This window comes from Molothrus aeneus, chromosome 27 (assembly GCF_037042795.1).
Source record: "Molothrus aeneus isolate 106 chromosome 27, BPBGC_Maene_1.0, whole genome shotgun sequence".
NCBI lineage: Eukaryota > Metazoa > Chordata > Aves > Passeriformes > Icteridae > Molothrus > Molothrus aeneus.
The window spans coordinates 4,968,879-4,988,692 of NC_089672.1; the positions used below are offsets into that span (position 1 = coordinate 4,968,879).

Consider the following 19,814-nt stretch of genomic DNA (forward strand, 5'->3'; position numbering starts at 1 on the left):
ATTCTTTCCTGGGACAGAGGCAGGTAAGGGGCAAACACCTGCTGCAGGTGCGAGGGGGGAAGAATTCCCCTTTTGCTACAGGAAACGCTTTAAACACAAATGGATCAGGTGTGGGGCATGGAGGGGGTCCCGGAGGGGCAGGGGAGGGTCGGGGACAGCCTCGAATGGGGCCGGGGAGGGTCGGGGACAGCCCCGGTGGGGCCGGGCCGGGTCCGGGCCAGCCCCGGTGGGGCCGGGGAGGGTCGGGGACAGCCCCGGTGGAGCCGTTCGCAGCCCCGGGGCTCCCGCCCGCTCCCGCCGTTCGCGGCCACGTGTCGCGGGCGGCGCGCGGCAGTGACGTCACGGCGCGGCGGCGGCGCGCGGAGGTCACGGGGCGCGCGGGGCGATGGCGGCGGCCGGAGGGTGCCGGGTGAGCGCGGGGGCACCGGCCGGGAGCGGGCGGGACGGGGCCCCCGGGGCCTGCTCGGCCCGGCGGGGACAGCGAGCGGCGCGGCGGGACCGGCCCGGAGCCGCCGATCCCTCCCCGCCCTCAGGGCCCCGGTGCCGGCCGCTCCCGGTGGGGACACCCGGGCCGGACGGGCCCCGGTTCCGCGCACGGTGCTGCCGCCCGGCCCGGCGGGATGGAGCCTCCAGCGGGGCCGTGACCCCGGGGTTTGGAGGGGTCGAGGCTCCTCCAGCCCAACCATTCCGGGCTCCCGGGGCCTCTCCCGGGGCTCCCGTGCCCCGAGCTGCTCCCGGGGCCGCTCCCGGGGCTCCATGGGGGCAGTTTTGCCGTGAGCTGCCCCCGGAGCTCCCTGAGCAGGAGGGGCCGGGATCAGCCCCGTGTGCCCGGAGCCCCGGGATCTCTGCTCCGTTCGTGCCTTGGCTCGGCCGCTCCCCCGGTCCGTGGCTCCTGCCCCGGTGCTGCTCGTGAGCGAGCTCAGATTTTCATGTGGATTTCCCTGATTCTGCCCTGAGCTCAGCCCTGACCCCTTCCAGAGCAGAATCTGCGGGTTTGACCTCGGCAAGGGCAGCAGAACCGTCCTGGGCTTGTTCTGGGACCCTCCAGAGCTGGGAAAGGCTGGGTTGGGAGGAGTTTTCCCAGAAAAAAAACCCCTCGTGCTTCTCACGTCTCAGCTCCAGGTGGATTCGTGCATGGCTGCTGTCCCAGATCCGGGTGCTGGGAGCTCCTGGCTGCTCCCCTGAGCTCCTGCTGTGCTGTTTTCCTTGCAGAAATGTCTCCTCAGTGGCCCCTGGCTGCTCTCCCGGCGTTATCCCATCCCTGCCTTCCCCAGGAGCGCCCTGTTCAGGATCTGCAGCCCTGCCCTGGGCACCCCTCAGGTTGGTCCCACCTGAATTTATTCCATTTCCACCCCGGGCTGTGTTCCCAGCAGAGTCCTGAGCTGGGTGGGGATGTGGCTCTGGGACTTCCAGGCTGGGAATTTCCACTTTTTAAATGGAACTCAAGGAATTTTTGGGGCCACTTCCAGGCTGGGAATCTCCACTTTTTTAAATGGAGCTCAAGGAATTTTTGGGGCAGCTGAGGTTGGACAGGGCTTGGAGCACCCTGGGGTAGTGGGGGGTGTCCCTGCCCATGGCAGGGCGTGGAGCTGGGTGGGATTTAAGGTCCTTTCAACCCCAACTATCCTGAGATTCCATGAAATCCACTGGACACGTGGCTCTTTGAAGGATCAGCTGCCGCTTTTCCAAGCAGCTCCATGTTTTCCACACGTTCTAAAAGTGATCCAGTGATCCTCAAGCCCAAAACTTGTGATTTTTTGGGTCCTGTGTGCTGGAATTCCTTGGGATTCTCCAACATGGAATGGTTTTCTCCAGTCCAGATGCTCCTCCTCGGGAGGAAGGAAAGGATTCATCTCAGGTTTTGTGGAGAACATCAAACAGGAGTTAGCCAAAAACAAAGAGATGAAGGAAAGCATCAAAAAATTCCGAGATGAAGCAAAAAAGCTGGAGGAGTCGGATGCTCTGCGGGAAGCCAGGAGGAAATATGTGAGTGTTTGGGGTTTCCCTGCTTTGTTCCCTGGGTTATTCCCTGGTTTGTTGAGCTTTTACTGCTCTGAGTGAACGTTAAACCCGCAGCTGAACTGTTCAGGAGGAGTTCTGCTTGGCTGGGAGCACTCAGTGCTAAATGGGTGCCTCCGAATGTTTATTTGTTGGAATGTTTTGGGGTTTGTGATTCTCGTGGAAAGTCTTTCCAGCAGAGACACTTGGCTGCATTTCTGAGCAGATCAAATAATGAGGCATTAAATTGAGCATCAAACGTTTCTTTTGCATTGTTCAGAGAGCTCTGATCATCATCATTTGCAAAGCTGCTGCTGACTCAGGCCGTGAACTCCTGAAATGTTGCTTTTTCTGCCCTCAATTCCAGCCTTAATGGATTGTGCTCCATCCAAGCTGGGTTTGAGGAGTTTCTGTCTCTTGATTAATGTTCTCTTCCCCCAGAAAACCATTGAATCTGAAACAGTGAAGACCTCAGAAGTGATTAAAAAGAAACTTGAAGAAATAACAGGGACGGTTAAAGAGGTAAAAGGATTTTTCTTCGGGGCAGCTCTGCTGAAGTTGGGTTTTTGGAGGGCTGGAATTGCCATTGCTGGGGGCAGGTGCTGCTGCTCCTGGAGCTTTTAAAACCAGAGGCATTCATAAAATAATGGATTGGGCGTGGTCAGAGGAGACCCAGCCAGGGATTCCTCTGGGATATGGGGGCGTGGAGAACAGGGAGACCCCACCTGCACCTTGGGAGCCAAAATAAGGATGGAGAGAATCCAGAGGAGCCCCTGGAGCTGCTCCCAGGGCTGGAGCCCCTCTGGGGAGAGCTGGGGGTGCTCACCTGGGGAGGAGAAGGCTCCAGGAAGAGCTCAGAGCCTAAAGGAGCTCCAGGAGAGCTGGAGAGGGGCTGGGGCTGAGCCTGGAGCTGCAATGACCTCTCCCTTTTCCATTTTCCTTTGCAGAGTTTGGACGAGGTCAGCAAGAGTGACCTGGGCAGGAAGATCAAGGAGGGGGTGGAGGAAGCTGCCAAAACAGCCAAACAATCTGCAGAGTCTGTGACCAGGGGAGGGGAGAAGCTGGGCAGGACTGCAGCCTTCAAAGCCATCTCCCAGGTCCTGCTGCTCCCCGAGCTCCCGGGGCACCCAGAACCTCGGGAGGGCCTTTTTGGGGAGGTTTGGGGTGAAATCTGAAATCCTGCAAGTCTGAAATCACACCTCTCCTGGCAGGGCTGAGCTCCCTGAGTGCAGGGTTGGAAAATGTCCCTCTCCAGAGGGATTTTGACTTCCTCAAATCCCTCTTTTTGCAGGAAACACAGAAAATATCCAATGTTTTATTGCCAAGCTGTGGCTGCCCCGCCCCTGCCCCACCCAGTGCCTTTTGCCTCTCCCAGAGCATCACAGGATGGGGATTTTCAGCTTCTGGGAGCTGAAACGGGGCTGTTTTCCTTGCAGGGAGTGGAAACTGTTAAGAAGGAAATAGATGAGAGTGTTCTGGGACAGACGGGTCCCTACAGGCGCCCGGAGCGGCTGCGGAAGCGGACGGAATATTCCGGAGAGAGGAACAAGGAGCAGAGAGTGTTTGAAGCCAATGAGTACGTGAAGGGTCCTCTGGGGGGGATGTTCCTGTGTGTGATTTGATGGAAAAGGTAAAAAAACACCAAAAAAAACCAGGTCAGGGATTAAAATCCAGGAGCTGTGGGGTGGGAGCAGCTGGGTCTCCAGCACGTTCCCAGCAGGAGTGGGTGATCCCGGATCTTCCTGGGGCAAAACTGGAAATTTCAAATTCTAAAGGTGAAATTTGATGTTCTGAGGTGAAATCCTGAGCTGAGCATTGTTTTGTGTTCAGTTTTAACTTGCAGCTGGGTGATGCTGGCAGGACTGAGGCTGAGCTCCTTTTTTTGTTTGGGCTGCTTTGCTCCTCTGAGCTGAGTTTTATTTGTCTGCTGCTTAATTTATCTGGAGTTTTGTTTATCTAATGTTTTATTTATCCAGGCTTTTATTTGTCTGGTGTTTCATTTATCTGGTGGATCATTTATGGGGCTGCAATTTATTTTATAATTGATGGGGCCATCATTTATCTTGTAATTGAGCTCATCATTTCTGTGCTGTCTCAGCCTCAGTGATGCCAACTGCTGCAGGGATATTCCTCAGGGTGTTGTCTGTGTTTGTTACAAGTTAATTTTTCCCAAATATCCACATTTTATCCCTGCTTTCTGCCCTCTCTAGGGAAGCCATGGGCATGGTGCTGCATAAAGACTCCAAGTGGTACCAGCAGTGGAAAGATTTCAAGGACAACAACGTGGTTTTCAACAGTGAGTTGAGCACGTTCCCTTCCCAGCCCTGCTCCCATCTGGGCCTCCAGCCCCAGCAAATCCCAAATTCCCACTTTTCTCTGTGGGCTTGGAGCCTAAAACAAGGAAAATCCTGAAAAATTGAGGGAGTTTCACACAACTTCCAAATTGGTGAAAGGCTTTTTTAAAAAACAAAAAAAATCCTGTGATCTTTCTGTCATGTAAAGCTGACCTTTGATAGCATCTGAGGCTGTTTCTAGTGCAAATGTCCTGAAAACAATCCCAGAATTTAGGTTGGAAAAGCCCTCCAGGACCTTTTGAGTCCAACCTGTCCCTGATCCCCACCTTGTCACCCCCAGGGTCCCCAGTGCCACCTCCAGGGATGGAAAGAGCACTGCTCAAAGTGAGACTGATCCTGAATCTGCTCATTCCATTGGAGAAATACCATTCCCAGAGGGGTTAAATCTGAGTGCTAGCAGAGGAGGAGTTGCTGAGAGATCAGAACATTGCAGGAAAATGGGGAGAAAAATGGGGAGGAAAATGGGGAATAAAATGGGGAGGAAAATGGGGAATAAAATGGGAAGAAAACTGGGGAATAAAATGGGGAGCAAACCAACTCCCAGGTGGTGCCTGGTGCTGAACAAAGGCATGGAGGAGAGGCTGGGCCCTGCTGGGAGGGCTCTGAGCTCTCTGTTCCCTGCAGGGTTCTTTGAGATGAAGATGAAGTACGACGAGAGCGACAACGCCTTCATCCGAGCGTCGCGCGCCGTCACCGACCGCGTCACCGACCTCATCGGTACAGGGACAGGGACACCCCAGGGACAGCCCTGAGCTGCTCATGGGGACTGGGATTGGGACAGCCCTGAGCTGCTCATGGGGACAGGGACATCCCCCTGGGACTGCTCATGGGGACAGGGACAGGGACACCCCCCTGGGATTGCTTATGGGTACAGGGACATCCCCCTAAGCTGTTCATGGGTACAGGGACAGGGACACCTCTGGGTCTGCTCATGGGGACAGGGACACCTGAGCTGCTCATGGGTACAGGGACAGGGACACCCCAGGGTCACTGTCTGGGTGAGGGATGGGAGGACAAACCTTGGGATCAACCTCAGCTTCAGCTTCAAGGCTGGAGTCGTTCCCAGGGTGCCTCTTCCTCCCTCTGTCTGTCCCCAGAGCCGTGTCCCTGTGTCCAGGTGCCTTTTCCTCCCTCTGTCTGTCCCCAGAGCTGTGTCCCCGTGTCCGGGTGCCTTTTCCTCCCTCTGTCTGTCCCCAGAGCTGTGTCCCCGTGTCCGGGTGCCTTTTCCTCCCTCTGTCTGTCCCCAGAGCTGTGTCCCTGTGTCCAGGTGCCTTTTCCTCCCCCTGTCTGTCTGTCCCCAGAGCCGTGTCCCTGTGTCCAGGTGCCTTTTCCTCCCCCTGTCTGTCTGTCCCCAGAGCTGTGTCCCCGTGTCCAGGTGCCTTTTCCTCCCCCTGTCTGTCTGTCCCCAGAGCCGTGTCCCTGTGTCCAGGTGCCTTTTCCTCCCTCTGTCTGTCTGTCCCCAGAGCTGTGTCCCTGTGTCCAGGTGCCTTTTCCTCCTCTGTCTGTCCCCAGAGCCGTGTCCCTGTGTCCAGGTGCCTTTTCCTCCCTCTGTCTGTCTGTCCCCAGAGCCGTGTCCCTGTGTCCAGGTGCCTTTTCCTCCCCCTGTCTGTCTGTCCCCAGAGCTGTGTCCCTGTGTCCAGGTGCCTTTTCCTCCTCTGTCTGTCCCCAGAGCCGTGTCCCTGTGTCCAGGTGCCTTTTCCTCCCCCTGTCTGTCTGTCCCCAGAGCTGTGTCCCTGTGTCCAGGTGCCTTTTCCTCCTCTGTCTGTCCCCAGAGCCGTGTCCCTGTGTCCAGGTGCCTTTTCCTCCCTCTGTCTGTCTGTCCCCAGAGCCGTGTCCCTGTGTCCAGGTGCCATTTCCTCCCTCTGTCTGTCCCCAGAGCTGTGTCCCTGTGTCCAGGTGCCTTTTCCTCCCCCTGTCTGTCTGTCCCCAGAGCCGTGTCCCCGTGTCCAGGTGCTGGTGGCAGTGCCAGCACCCACTGGGCTGTTTTTGCAGGGGGATTGTTCTCCAAGACCGAGATGTCCGAGGTGCTGACGGAGATCCTGAGGGTGGATCCCTCCTTTGACAAGGATCGTTTCCTGAAGCAGTGTGAGCGGGACATCATCCCCAACGTCCTGGAGGTGCCCAGCAGCCACTGCTCCCTTCATTTCCCCCTTCATTACCCCATGGAAAATGGGTTTTTTTCTTTACTTTTGCATTGCTAAAATCAAAAGTTGGGTCAGGATTTGCTTCTCCAGCTTTGCACAGGAAAGGTCTTTGCACAGACCTTGGGAAAGGAATCAGATCCCGCTTTTAGGTTGAAACCATAGGATAATAAATCTATTAATATATTAATATATTAATATATTAAGATATTAAAAATAAATAGATATATATGTATAAAATAAATATATTATAATATATTACAAACCTTTAAATTAAATATGCATAAATATATATATTATAAAATAATAAATTATATGAATATATTGTTAATATATCTATATATCGAGAATATATTTTATGAATAATATAATATATTATAAAATAATCGATAATATAATACATAACAATATAGTATATTATATATAATAATCGATATTTTATATTGTTATATATCATGATATATTATTGATTATGCATAATTATATTATATATTTAATATATAATTGAGTTATAGTTACAGATATATATAATTTATAATTTGTAATATAGTTACAGATATGTATAATTTAGGTATATTTTAATATAGATATATAAATTTAAAAAAATTAAAATAATTATTTTTCTGGCCTGGAAAACAGCAAATGAGGTGGGATCAGAGGGAAGTGGGTGAGCAGATGGTGATAGCAGAGGGAGAGGGGAAGGAATTTGGGATGTGCTCCTGGGTTCTGATTGGGGTTTGGGAAGAGCAGCAGGTTGTGACCAGCGGTTCAGTGGTCATGGAAACGTCTGGAATTTGAGGTTTTTAGGGACTCATAGTGATGGGGGATGTGACTGTACATGGATGTGGGTCCCTGTCACTGCAGCAGGAAAGACAGAGGGAATTTGGGATTTGGAATTGAGCAGGAATTGTTCTGAATTTGGGATTTGGAATAGAGCAGGAATTGTTCAGAGAGATTCAGGAGAGACTGGAAAACTGGGGCTTGAGGAGCCAAACGTGGGGATTGTTCTGTTCCTTCTGTGCCCAGAATTTTGCAGTGTGGGAAACTGCAGCTCTGCTCCTGTTTGATCCCAGGATTTGTGAGCACTGGGAGCTCTGCTGGCTCCCTGGCAGCTTGAACAGGAAGATTTAATGGGAAGGTTCAGCTGGAAGCTTTAAGAGAGTTCAATTATCCCAAGGTTTATGTCCCTTGGCCTCAGCTCCTGTGTTTTTATAGAAATCCTTTTTGCTCTTCCCCTTTTGCAGCTCCAATTTCCCCCCAGAGTCCCACAAAATGTGGGATTTAAGGCTGGAAGGGCTGATTGGTCCCACTTTGATATAGGAGGAGCTTTAAAATGTTCTGTTTGATTTCCTTTGATATAGGAGGAGCTTTAAAATGTTTCTTTCTTTAAAATGTTCTGGTTTCCCCCTCAGGCTCTGATCTCGGGGGAGCTCGACATCCTCAAGGACTGGTGCTATGAGGCCGTGAGTGAAGCTCCTAAAAACCTCCCCAAAACTTGGGATTCTCCCTTGAAAATGGGATTCTTTGGAGGGCTTGGAATTCAGGGAGTTCCTGGAATTCCTGCCAGTGTTGCAGGGCTTTTATTTGGGTCCTCATCCCTCCAGAATTACCGTGCTGTAAAATCCAAAATAATTCTGCTCTTCTCAATCCAAGATAATTCAAGAGCTGAATTTCTCCAAGTGCTGTTCCCCACCCACCACCAGAGGGCTGGGAGAGCCAAGTTTTTCAATTTCATAAATCCTGATCAGCTTTTTTTTTATTTTTTTTTTTTTTTTCTATGTAACAATAATCCAGTCTGAAAGCAAAGAACCTTCCCTGCTTCCAGCAACCTTGGGAATGACACCTTGGATTGCTCTGGAGGGAAGCAGCAGCTTCACTGCACTTTGTGAAGCCAAAATCAAACATTCCCAAGGCAGCTGGAATTGGAGATGAAGCTCCAAAGTCCAGAGCAATCAGTCACATAAGCCAGGGGAGGAAATGGGAATCTGATCCCTGAGAACCTGGGGGATAAAACCTCTTAATGGATCCCACGGGTGCTGAGCTCCTGAACTGATCGCTGAACTCCTTCATTTTCTCAGTTTTCCCCAGTTTTTCTCAGTTTTTCCCAGTTTTCCCCAGTTTTTCCCAGTTTTTCTCAGTTTTTCCCCAGTTTGTCCCCAGTTTCCCCCTGCTTCCCCCCCTGCTTTTCCCCTGTTTTTCCCAGTTTTCCCAGTTTTCCCCTGCTTTTCCCCCTGCTTTTCCCCTGTTTTTCCCAGTTTTCCCCTGCTTTTCCCCCTGTTTTCCCTTGCTTTTCCCCGTTTTTCCCCCCTGCTTTTCCCCTGCTTTTCCCCCTGTTTTCCCCCTGCTTTTCCACCTGCTTTTCCTTCATTTTCCCAGTTTTTCCCTGTTTTTCCCCAGTTTTCCCCTGTTTTTCCCCCTGTTTTCCCTTGCTTTTCCCCCTGCTTTTCCCCTGCTTTTCCATTATTTTCCCAGGTTTTCCCTGCTTTCCCCCCTGTTTCTCCTGCTGCTTTTCCTTTATTTTCCCAGTTTTTCCCTGCTTTTCCCTGTTCCTGCTCTTCACTCCAGCTGTGAGTCCCTCAGCTGCTCTCAGGTCCTCACATCCTGCCCAGTAAAAATGGGATTTTTCAGTGGGATTTTTGTGAATCCCAAAGCATTTCCTGCAGTTCTTTAACCCTTTCCTTCAGCACATTTACAAAAAAAAAAAGTGACTTTTTCTCGTGGGTTTTTTTTTTTTTCCAAGCAAAAATTCCCTTTTTTTTTACTTTTCTTTGATGGTGACAGAACAATCCCAAACAATTCCCAACCCAAGTTTGTTCATCCCTCAGACCTACAGCCAGCTGGCCCATCCCATCCAGCAGGCCAAGGCCCTGGGGCTCCAGTTCCACTCCAGGATCCTGGACATCGACAACATCGACGTGAGTTCCCTGCCCAGCTCTTCCTATGGGGGAAAAATCCAAGTCCTGGGCTCAGGAGGGGCTTTTTAGGATCAGGAGGATTGGGAAAAAAAATCCTCCAGGATCATCCAGTCCAACCTTCTTTGCTCTGAATACTGGGATTGAACTCTGGAGTTTGGGATTTCTGCTCCTAGAGGGGAAATCCCAGTGCTGGAAGGGAAAATCCCAGTGTGGAAGAGAAATCCCAGTGTGGAAGAGAAATCCCAGTGCTGGAAGGGAAAATCCCAGTGCTGGAAGGGAAATCCCATTGCTGGAAGGGAAATCCCAGTGCTGGAAAGGAAAATCCCAGTGCTGGAAGAGAAATCCCAGTGCTGGAAGGGAAATCCCATTGCTGGAAGGGAAAATCCCATTGCTGGAAGGGAAATCCCAGTGCTGGAAGGGAAATCCCAGTGCTGGAAGGGAAATACCAGTGCTGGAAGGGAAAATCCCAGTGCTGGAAGGGAAATCCCAGTGCTGGAAGGGAAATCCCAGTGCTGGAAGGGAAAATCCCAGTGCTGGAAGGGAAATCCCATTGCTGGAAGGGAAAATCCCATTGCTGGAAGGGAAATCCCAGTGCTGGAAGGGAAAATCCCAGTGTGGAAGAGAAATCCCAGTGCTGGAAGGGAAAATCCCAGTGTGGAAGAGAAATCCCAGTGCTAGAAGAGAAATCCCAGTGCTGGAAGGGAAAATCCCAGTGCTGGAAGGGAAAATCCCAGGATAATCCAAGATATCTAAAATATCTTGGAAATTGAGTTAGGCTTGGGTTTGGGTGGAAAATTGTTTTTTATTTGGGTGGATTGAGCTCCAGTGTGGATTGGGATGGGGCAGCTCCAGGGAGCTCATTCCCTGGGATCAGGCATGGGAGCGTGGCTGAGCTGTTGAGATTCCCTCAGGGAACAGGAAAATCACCCTAAAAATAAATTTATTCCTTTGTGACACAGCCCAGCCCTGTCCTGGCGCTGCTTCCTTTATTAGGGATGAAACAGAATGTTTGGGAACATTTCAAAAGAGGAAAATCCTGCTGTCCTCAGTCCCTGTGGCTCCTTTTGGGGCAGCACAGGCAAGAATCCCTGAGCTGAAGAGCAGCAGAGCATTCCATGGCATCCTGCATTCCCACAGAAATAGGGATGCAAAGAGATTGCCCACAATGGGCAGAAAGAGAATTTAAAAGGAAAAAAAGCTGAATTTTCACTCCTCTCGCATTCCAGTGAATAAAGTGTTTAAATATTTAATGGAACAGCCTGGGAATAGAGGGGGGAAAAATCCTGGCAAACAAAAAGGTTCCCACCTTGAAGCGTTTCTGGTACAGTTTTTGTCTGGTTCAGAACAACTTCCTGGCAAAAACGGATTTAAAAGCAGCAGAAAAGGCTCTGTTTGATCCTTGTGGGTCCCTTCCAGCTCAGGATGTTCTGGTTCCAAACATTTCCTTCAGAAAATTCCGTTTTTTTGGAGAGCAGGGTGTCTTTGATTTTGCTTTCTGATTGGAGCTAACGGAGCAGAGCTCGTTCCCATTTCCCAGATTTATGGGCTTGGGAAAATAATGAAAAAATCCACAACAGTTTGGGGAAAGCTTTGGGTTCCCAAGGTTTTACTTGGGGTTTTTTTTTTTCGGAAGCAGCTTTTCCATCACCCCAGAATCCTGGAATTGATGTGATTGAGCAGCCAGGGGGAGTTGGGGGTGTGGGAGCTGCTCCCTGGGCCTGCAGGAGTGGGGTCATGGGTTATGGGGTGATGGGGTGGTCTCTGTGGGGTGATGTCCATGGGCTTGTGGGGTGATGTCCGTGGGGTGATGTCCATGGGGTTATGGGGTGATGTCCATGGGGTTATGGGGTGATCTCTGTGGGGTGATGTCCATGGGGTTATGGGGTGATGTCCATGGGGTTATGGGCTGGTGTCCATGGGGTTATGGGGTGATCTCTGTGGGGTTGTGGGGTGATGTCCATGGGCTTGTAGGGTGATGTCCATGGGGTTTTGAGGTGATGTCCATGGGCTTCTGGGGTTATGTCCATGGGGTGATGTCCATTGGATGATGTCCATTAGGTTATGGGGTGATCTCTGTGGGATTGTGAGGTGATGTCCATGGGGTTATGGGGTGATGTCCATGGGGTTGTGGGGTGATGTCCATTGAGTTATGGGGTGATGTCCATGGGGTTATGGGGTGATTTCTGTGGGATTGTGAGGTGATGTCCATGGGGCTGTGGGGTGATGTCCATGGGGTTATGGGGTGATGTCCATGGGGTTTTGGGATGATGTCCATGGGGTTTTGGGGTGATGTCCATGGGGTTATGGGGTGATGTCCATGGGGTTATGGGATGATGTCCATGGGGTTTTGGGGTGATTTCTGTGGGGTTCTGGGCTGATGTCCATGGGGTTCTGGGGTGATGTCCATGGGGTGATGTCCATGGGGTTATGGGGTGGTGTCCATTGGGTTATGGGGTGGTGTCCATGGGGGCTGATGTCCATGGGGTTATGGGGTGATGTCCATGGGGTTATGGGATGATCTCTATGGGGTTATGGGGTGATGTCCATGGGGTTTTGGGGTGGTGTCCATGGGGGCTGATGTCCATGGGGTTATGGGGTGATGTCCATGGGGTTATGGGATGATCTCTATGGGGTTATGGGGTGATGTCCATGGGGTTATGGGATGATCTCTATGGGGTTATGGGGTGATGTCCATGGGGTTTTGGGGTGATCTCTGTGGGGTTCTGGGCTGATGTCCATGGGGTTCTGGGCTGACGTCCATGGGGTTATGGGGTGATGTCCATGGGGTTATGGGATGATCTCTATGGGGTTATGGGGTGATGTCCGTGGGGTTCTGGGCTGATGTCCATGGGGTTCTGTCCCTACAGCTGGCCATGGGGAAGATGATGGAGCAGGGGCCTGTGCTGATCATCACCTTCCAGGCCCAGGTGGTGATGGTGATCAAGAACCACCTGGGGGAGGTGGTGGAAGGGGACCCGGTGAGTGGGGACAGGTTTGGGCTCTGGGACAGGTTTGGGGTCTGGGACAGGTTTGGGGGTTTGGGATTTGTTTGGGGTTTGAGACATGTTTGGGGTTTGGGGTCAGGGTCACGTTTGGGGTCTGGCCACGTTTGGGGTCTGGCCACGTTTGGGGTCTCCCACTGCAGCTCCAGCTCCATCCCATTCCCAGCTGGCCCTGCTGGGTTTCCCTCCCCCTTTCCTTTCCCTGGCAGGGCAGAGCCCTCTGGCAAACAGGGTGAGAGCAGGGTTGAGTCACTGGATGAAAAAAACCCCAAATCCACGTTTTTAGCTCCTCACACTCCCACCAAGAATGCAGGAATTTAATTCCATGAAAATCCCCCAGGGAACTCCCACCCCTGCCTGGGGCTGAGGCTGTGTGGGGTTCTTGGGGAGCAGGGAATGATCTGGGAGACAAATCCCTGGCACCTCCTGAGTGCCCTGGGCCTCCTTTGGGGCTTTTCCCTCCTGGTTCCAGGCTGAGCCTGGCCCCTGGAATTCCCTGAATAAATATTTCTCTCTCCAGGAGGAAATAATAATAATAATAATAATAATAATAATAATAATAATAATAATAATAATAATAATAATAATAATAATAATAATAATAATAATAATAATAATAATAATAATAATAATAATATAAATACAGTATATTATTATCTATAATTTATATTATATTCTATTATATTATATTATATTGTATATAATAGAATAATCTTTATTATTATTGATAAATATATTATATTATATTATATTATATTATATTATATTATATTATATTATATTATATTATATTATATTATATTATATTATATTATATTATATTATATTATAATTACCATTACTATTATTATATTTCTCTCTCCAGGCAGCTCATTTTCCTTGTAATTAATACAGGCATTTAACAAATATTGGCTTTTGCAACCCTGGCCTTTGGTCCAGGCTGGAAAAATGGGATTCATTTGAATGCTGGGGCCCATGTGGGCTGATTCACAAGCAGGGCAGAAACAGCTGATCCAGTGATTCCCTGCATTAAACTCCTGCATTCCTGGGAGATAAATATTGATGGGATAATTATTGAACAGGATATCAAAGTCTGTTTGCTGTCAGATCCCTCCAGGGCTGCAATAAATCAGGGAGAGGAATTGAAATTCTCCAGTGGAGCCCAAAGCTCAGCTTTAATCAGGAGCCTGGGCTTGGGTGGGGCTGCTGGAATATTGAACACAGGGAGGTTTGGGGAGAGGGGAACCTCAAATCCCCAGAGTCTGGGGGTGGAAGGAGCTGGGAGGATTGGAGTTGAGTTTGAGTTTTGGGGTTGGAAGGAGCTGGAAAGATTTGAGTTTGAGTTTTGAGGGTGGAAGGAACTGGAAGGATTTGAGTTGAGTTTGAGTTGTGGGGCTGGAAGGAGCTGGGGGGATTTGAGCTGAGTTTGAGTTGTGGGGCTGGAAGGAGCTGGAAGGATTTGAGCTGAGTTTGAGTTGTGGGGCTGGAAGGAGCTGGGGGGATTTGAGCTGAGTTTGAGTTGTGGGGCTGGAAGGAGCTGGAAGGATTTGAGCTGAGTTTGAGTTGTGGGGCTGGAGGGAGCTGGGGGGATTTGAGTTGAGTTTGAGTTGTGGGGCTGGAAGGATTTGAGCTGAGTTTGAGTTGTGGGGCTGGAAGGAGCCTGCAGGTCCCTGCTGGCAGCCTGCCCTGCCCCTGAGAGCAGCTCTGTCTCCAGGACAAGGTGCTGAGGATGCTCTACGTGTGGGCCCTGTGCCGGGACCAGGACGAGCTGAACCCCTACATGGCCTGGAGGCTGCTGGACATTTCCTCCTCCAGCACGGAGCAGGTGCTCTGAGCAGGGCTGGGCTCAGGGCTGGGCCCTTCCCACCCTCTGGAAGCTGCTCCAGCCTGGAAACCCCACAGGGAGCTGGAGGATTTGGGAGAGCTCCCAATCCCTGAGGAATGGGAATCCCTGCTCGGGGACATCTGGGACGAGCAGCTGCTGCTTCATCCTCGTGCCTCAGAGGCTCCTGGGCAGCTGGGAACCCCCAGAGCTGTCATTCCCACCTGCTGGCACCCTTGGAGATCCCTGGAAGGGCCTTGGAGGGGCTCCTGGCTGCCAATCTCCTGGCCAGGCCCCAGCCTCGTGTCCCTGCCGTGTCTTGCACTTTCCCAAACCAAATACAACCAGGACTTTGCACATGGAGGTGTTGGATCCTCAGGTTGGTGCTGGGGTGGGGCTGAGATCTGAATATCCAGGAGGGAGATTTGTTTATCCACAGCTTGGAAGGGGGAATGTGGTTGGTTCTTGTCACAGAGAGCCACAGCTGCATCCCTTGGGGTGGTGGGGAGGGGGTGGGACAGGAGGGGAAGGGCAGGGGCAGCTTTGGGAACGCTGGATTTTTCTGTCCCATCCTGTGTCTCATTGCCAGGAGGAAATGAGACCTTGTTCACCTCCCTGGCCTTGTCTGCTCCTCATCCCTGCACAGAGCCCAGGTCCAGGAGCAGGAACTTCCCCAGTTTGCTGCTGGAGCAGCAGCATTTCACCCCAGTCTAAAAAACGGGGCTTGAAAATCCCCAAATCATGGAAAAAAAAAATTCCCCAAATTCAGATTCCAGTGGCAGCATTCAGTGGGGTTTGGGACTCTCTCCTTGAGCTTCTTTCTGCTGGGAGGAAGAGCAGGGGGAATGGCTGAGGGGGAGCAGAAATTGTGGGGTTTAGGCTTCTGGAGGGGTTTGGGAGCTGAGCCAGGGCCGAGGCATCCCCTGCCCATGGAAAGGGAGCTTGGGAAAAGGTTTGGAGAGGAAATCCAAGGATTGCTGTGGTGCTGGGGGTGAGGCAGGACGGCTCTGCCCTGCCAGAGTGATTAAAGAGAATAATTCCAGTTCCTCTTTTGTGAATGTCTGCAGCTTTCAACATCCCTGGGAGCTTCCAGAGCCCTTTTCCCTGGGATGGGACAGCTCCAGCAGCAGAGGCTGCCCAAGGCCTTGGAGCATCCCCAGGGTTTGGGGATGCCACATTCCCTGTGTGGGTCACCCCCAGGGCAGGCTGGGGGTGACATTTGGCTCACAGCCAGCCCAGGGAATGCTCCAGGCTGAAATGCTGGGATGGAGCAAGTCCAGGGAAGGGTTTGGAGCCCCAGGGGAGGCTGAGGGAGCTGGGAAGGGGCTCAGCCTGGAGCAAAGGAGGCTCAGAGGGGACCTGCACAGCTCCTGGCAGGAGGGGACAGCCAGGGGACAGCAGGACAAGAGGGAACAGCCTCAAGCTGTGCCAGGGGGGTTTGGGTTGGATATTGGGAAAATTCCTTCATGGAAAGGGTTGTAAAGCCCTGGCACAGCTGCCCTGGGCACAGCTGGAGTCCCCAGCCCTGGAGGGATTTAAAAGCCATGGGGATGTGGCACTTGGGGACAGGGCCAGTGCTGGCACTTGGGGACAGGGCCCGTGCTGGCCTTGGCAGTGCTGGGCTGGTGCTGGTGGCCTTGGAGGCTGTTCCAGCCCTGGTGCACAGGGCTGGGGGGTTCTGGGAGGTTCCATGGACCCAGGGCACTGCCAGCCCTGCCCCTGGCTCCATGCCCGGGATGCTGCAGGGTTGCCATGGGGATGGGGATGCTGGGATGGTGACTCAGAGCTGCTCCTGCATCCCGTGGGCTGTTCCCATCCCACCGTGGGGGGCTCTGAGCCCCCACAGCCCCCAGCCCTTCCCAGGCTGCTCCAGAGCTCCAGCCTGGCCTTGGGCACTGCCAGGGATCCAGGGGCACCCCAGGGCCTGCCCACCCTCAGGGAAGGGCTGGGATGATTCCAAGCCATTCCAGGACTCTGTGGTCCCACAGCTGCCCCTGGGCCATCCCTCACTGTCACCCCGAGGTATTTGGGGCTTTTCCCAGATCCTGCAGTGCTGGAGTTTGCACCCCCAGCCCTGCCCTGAGGGGTTTGTTCAGGATTTTCCCACTTCAGTGCTGGATTTGATGGGATGGGACCATCAGGGTGTCCCCAGTGGTCCCTCAGTGCTCTTTGCTCCTCTCATCCTCCCTCCAATGCATTTTTTAGGGATGCAGCCCCTGCTGCCAGGTGAAATTGTCCTCCCTGGGCCTTTCTGGCACTGGGGCTCTTCTTTCCAGCCTTTAGCACACAAAGCATCCCTGCCAAATGACAGCTCTGAGCCAAGCCCCGAGCACCAAGCTCGTTTAGGAACAATTCATTAGAGGGGGGAGGATTTTTTGAATGAGGTGTTTTTCATCTGGGAAGGCAGCTGGGACAGATCCATGGAGCAGCAGCCTCCTGTGCTGCCTCTCCAGAGCTCAGCTCCTCTGCCAAAGCCTCGGAGATGGTTTTGGTTTGATTTTTTTTTTTTTTTTTGGTGGGTTTTTTTGTGGTGAATGATTCCAAAATGATTCTTCTCCTGTCTCAGATCAGCTCCAAGAGCTGTGAGTTGTCCCTGGAGCTGCTGGAAGGAGCGGGGGCTTTGTCAGCCTGGGTGGAGGGATGAGTTACTGAGGGATCCTTCTGGCTCTGACTCTTCCTGCCAATTCAAAGAAATAAATAAAAACTGGATTAAGGCAAAGGCTTAGAGAGCACTTCTCCCCACGGGGAGGAAATTCCACTTGGGAAGGTTCTGCCCGTGGCTGCCCCATCCCTGGAGGTGTCCAAGTGTTGGATGGGGCTTGAGCAGCCGGGGAAGGTGGGAAGGGGGTGGGACTGGAGGCGTTTCAGGTCCTCCTGGGCCAGTCCCGATTCCCTGGCTCAGGAGCCGGGAACAGCAGCAGGAAAATCCCGAATGCCAGCGCTGAGGGCTGGGCTGGGGCTGCGGGGATTTGTTTTCCAGAAGGAAAAAGCTTCCAAAGATCCCCTGGCAGCAGCTGGACACCCAACAGGAGCAGGATCCTGGCACAGCATCCCTGCTCCAGAGGGGATGGGGCAGCTGGCACTGAGCAGCCAAGGGTGGCTGTCACCAAAGGGGCACACAGAGCTTGGGGGGATGTCCCTGCGGGGCTGGAAAACCCCGGGAATGCCCCGGGGGATGGGATCCAACCCCTCTGTGCCATCCCTTAACAGCCATCCCGGTTCCAGGGTGGTTTGGAAGGGCTGGATTTCAAAGCAGCCCTCGGGAGGGAGATGAGCACGGGCTGAGGGATGGATCCATTGATTTTATCCTGTCCTTGATCTCCATCTCGCCTTTCCCTGGGATGTTTTCAGCTGAGGTGCTTTTTAAACCAGCTTTAATTCATTTTCCCTTGGCTGCTGCAGTGCTGCTAATTGGGAACTGGGACTATCTGACAGGATTTACATAGATTTTGAAACGGGAAAGGAGAAACTTCCAAAAATACCTCCCTTTTTAAACGCAAAGGCAGCAGAAACTTCACGAAACCATTTTCTTAAAATACCCTGAAAATCCACGGTGATTTTGATGGATCCTTGCTGCCAGCGAGGTTTGCTCTGGGAAAGGAGGGATCCAAACATCCCAGGCAGGCTCTGATGGCAGCGGGGTCTGTGAGCCCTGCCCGGAGCTTCCCTGGGACTGAGAGAGGCTCAGGATTCCCTGAGAATTGAGAGAGGCTCAGGATTCCATGGAACTGAGAGAGGCTCAGCATTCCCTGGGATTGGGAGAGGCTCAGCATTCCCTGGGATTGAGAGAGGCTCAGGATTCCCTGGGAATTGAGAGAGGTTCGGCTTTCCCTGGGAATTGAGGGTCAGATTTCCCGGGAACAACGGCTGAGTTTTCCCGGGATCACAGCCTCAGATTTCCCAGGAACACAGCCTCATTTTTGCCGGGAATACAGGCTCCGTTTTCCCGGGATCACAGCCTCAGCATTCCCGGGAACACAGTCTCAGATTTCCCGGTGTCACAGCCTGAGATTTCCCGGGATCACAGCCTCAGCTTTCCCAGGATCACAGCCTCAGATTTCCTTGGGATCACAGCCTCATTTTTCCCGGTGTCACAGCCTCAGCTTTCCCGGGATCACAGTCTCAGATCTCCGGTGTCACAGCCTGAGATTTCCCAGGATCACAGCCTGAGATTTCCCAGGATCACAGTCTCAGCTTTCCCAGGAACACAGGCTCAGTTTTCCTGGGATCACAGCCTCATTTTTCCCGGGATCACAGCCTCAGATTTCCCGGGATCACAGCCTCAGATTTCCCGGGATCACAGTCTCAGATTTCCCGGTGTCACAGCCTCATTTTTCCCAGGAACACAGGCTCATTTTTCCCGGTGTCACATCCTCAGTTTTCCTTCAGGAGGTGCCGGGCGCTGCACCCGCGGCTCCCTCCATCCCTCCCGGCCTGGGCCGGGCTCTCTCTCGCTCTCTCCTTCTGGCGTTCGTTTGGATCCAGGGGATGTGAGCGGGACCTGCCCTGGCGAGGATGAGCCCCGCGGTCTCCATTGGCACCGGCACGTCCGAGTTCCCCGGGAACGTCTGCCAGGAGCTCCCGTAGCCATGGAGACACCGAAGCCGTGCACAGAAACACTTTTCCAGGCGTTTTTTTTCCTTTTTTTATTTTTTTTTTCTCCCCTCCTGCCAGCCTCCTCGGGTCTGTGTGACTCTGTTGTGCCCACAGCAAGGGCTGATAATTTTAAGGGAATGAGTGGAATTTTCTGTGGGATGCCCAGGTGGGAGCCCTGGCAGAGCTCAGCCTTGCTCCCAGCTGCTCCCAAGGTCTGTGCCACCCCAGCGGGCGCCTCTTCCCCTCTCCAGCCTAAGGGATTCCGTGTGGGATGGGGCATCTCTGCTCTGGGAGAGCTGGGGGCGCTCAGCTGGGGAAAGGAAGGATCCAGGGAGAGCTCAGAGCCCCTTGCAGGGCCTGAAGGGGCTCCGGGAGAGCTGGGGAGGGACTGGGGACAAGGCCTGGAGGGAAAACAGAGTCACCCCCTGCTCTGGCCGGATCCAGCCAGGAATGGTGCAGCAGCAGGGATGGGCTCGGCTGCAGGGATGCTCTGAGGGGAGCTCCTGGCTGGGGAGGAGCAGCAGCTCCATCACCAGGGTCCTGTCCCACGGGAGCATCCCAGGGACCCTCGGCAGGATGGGATGAGCACCAGCAGCAGCAATCCTGGAATTCCAAGCTGGCATTTGGAAGGGATCTCGGCCAAAAAAACCCCGTGGGGCCTGGATGCCTCCTGCCTGTCCCAGCACGGGGCTGCTCCAAGGCTTCCTGCCACCCCCGCATGCCCAGGGCCATCCCATGGATGCCCCTGCAGCCACCTTGACCCCCCCAGTCCCGTATTTTCACAGCATTCCCATGGCTCTGCTCCTCCCTGCATCCCCAGGGTCCTCCTGCAGGACCACACCCACTGCAGCCCCTGTCCCTGCTCCCAGGGCCCGGTGCTGGCACCTCCCCGGGCGTGTCCAGCACATTCCTGGCATTGCCCCACACACAGCACAACCCCTGCACCCCCAGGGACACCCCTGAAACCCCCCCAAGGTACCACATCC

General features: G+C 53.0%; 1 protein-coding gene across 1 annotated transcript; it reads left to right on the forward strand.

Moving 5' to 3' along the window:
* Window positions 1-349: 349 nt before the first annotated feature.
* On the forward strand, window positions 350-15,278 carry TIMM44 (translocase of inner mitochondrial membrane 44). Its single transcript, XM_066566374.1, has 13 exons — window positions 350-409; window positions 1,213-1,320; window positions 1,816-1,986; window positions 2,440-2,520; window positions 2,946-3,095; window positions 3,435-3,574; window positions 4,209-4,294; window positions 4,977-5,069; window positions 6,345-6,469; window positions 7,906-7,956; window positions 9,319-9,408; window positions 12,276-12,386; window positions 14,125-15,278. Exons 1-13 carry the CDS (start codon window positions 386-388, stop codon window positions 14,242-14,244), a joined length of 1,350 nt encoding a protein of 449 aa, XP_066422471.1. The 5' UTR covers window positions 350-385; the 3' UTR covers window positions 14,245-15,278.
* Window positions 15,279-19,814: the final 4,536 nt, after the last annotated feature.

Coding starts and splice junctions, on each gene's coding strand:
- TIMM44 (XM_066566374.1), top strand. CDS start 386: ATGGCGGCGGCCGGAGGGTGCCGG. Junction 1,321..1,815: donor CTGCCCTGGGCACCCCTCAG/GTTGGTCCCACC, acceptor GGTTTTCTCCAG/TCCAGATGCTCCTCCTCGGG. Junction 7,957..9,318: donor AGGACTGGTGCTATGAGGCC/GTGAGTGAAGCT, acceptor TTCATCCCTCAG/ACCTACAGCCAGCTGGCCCA.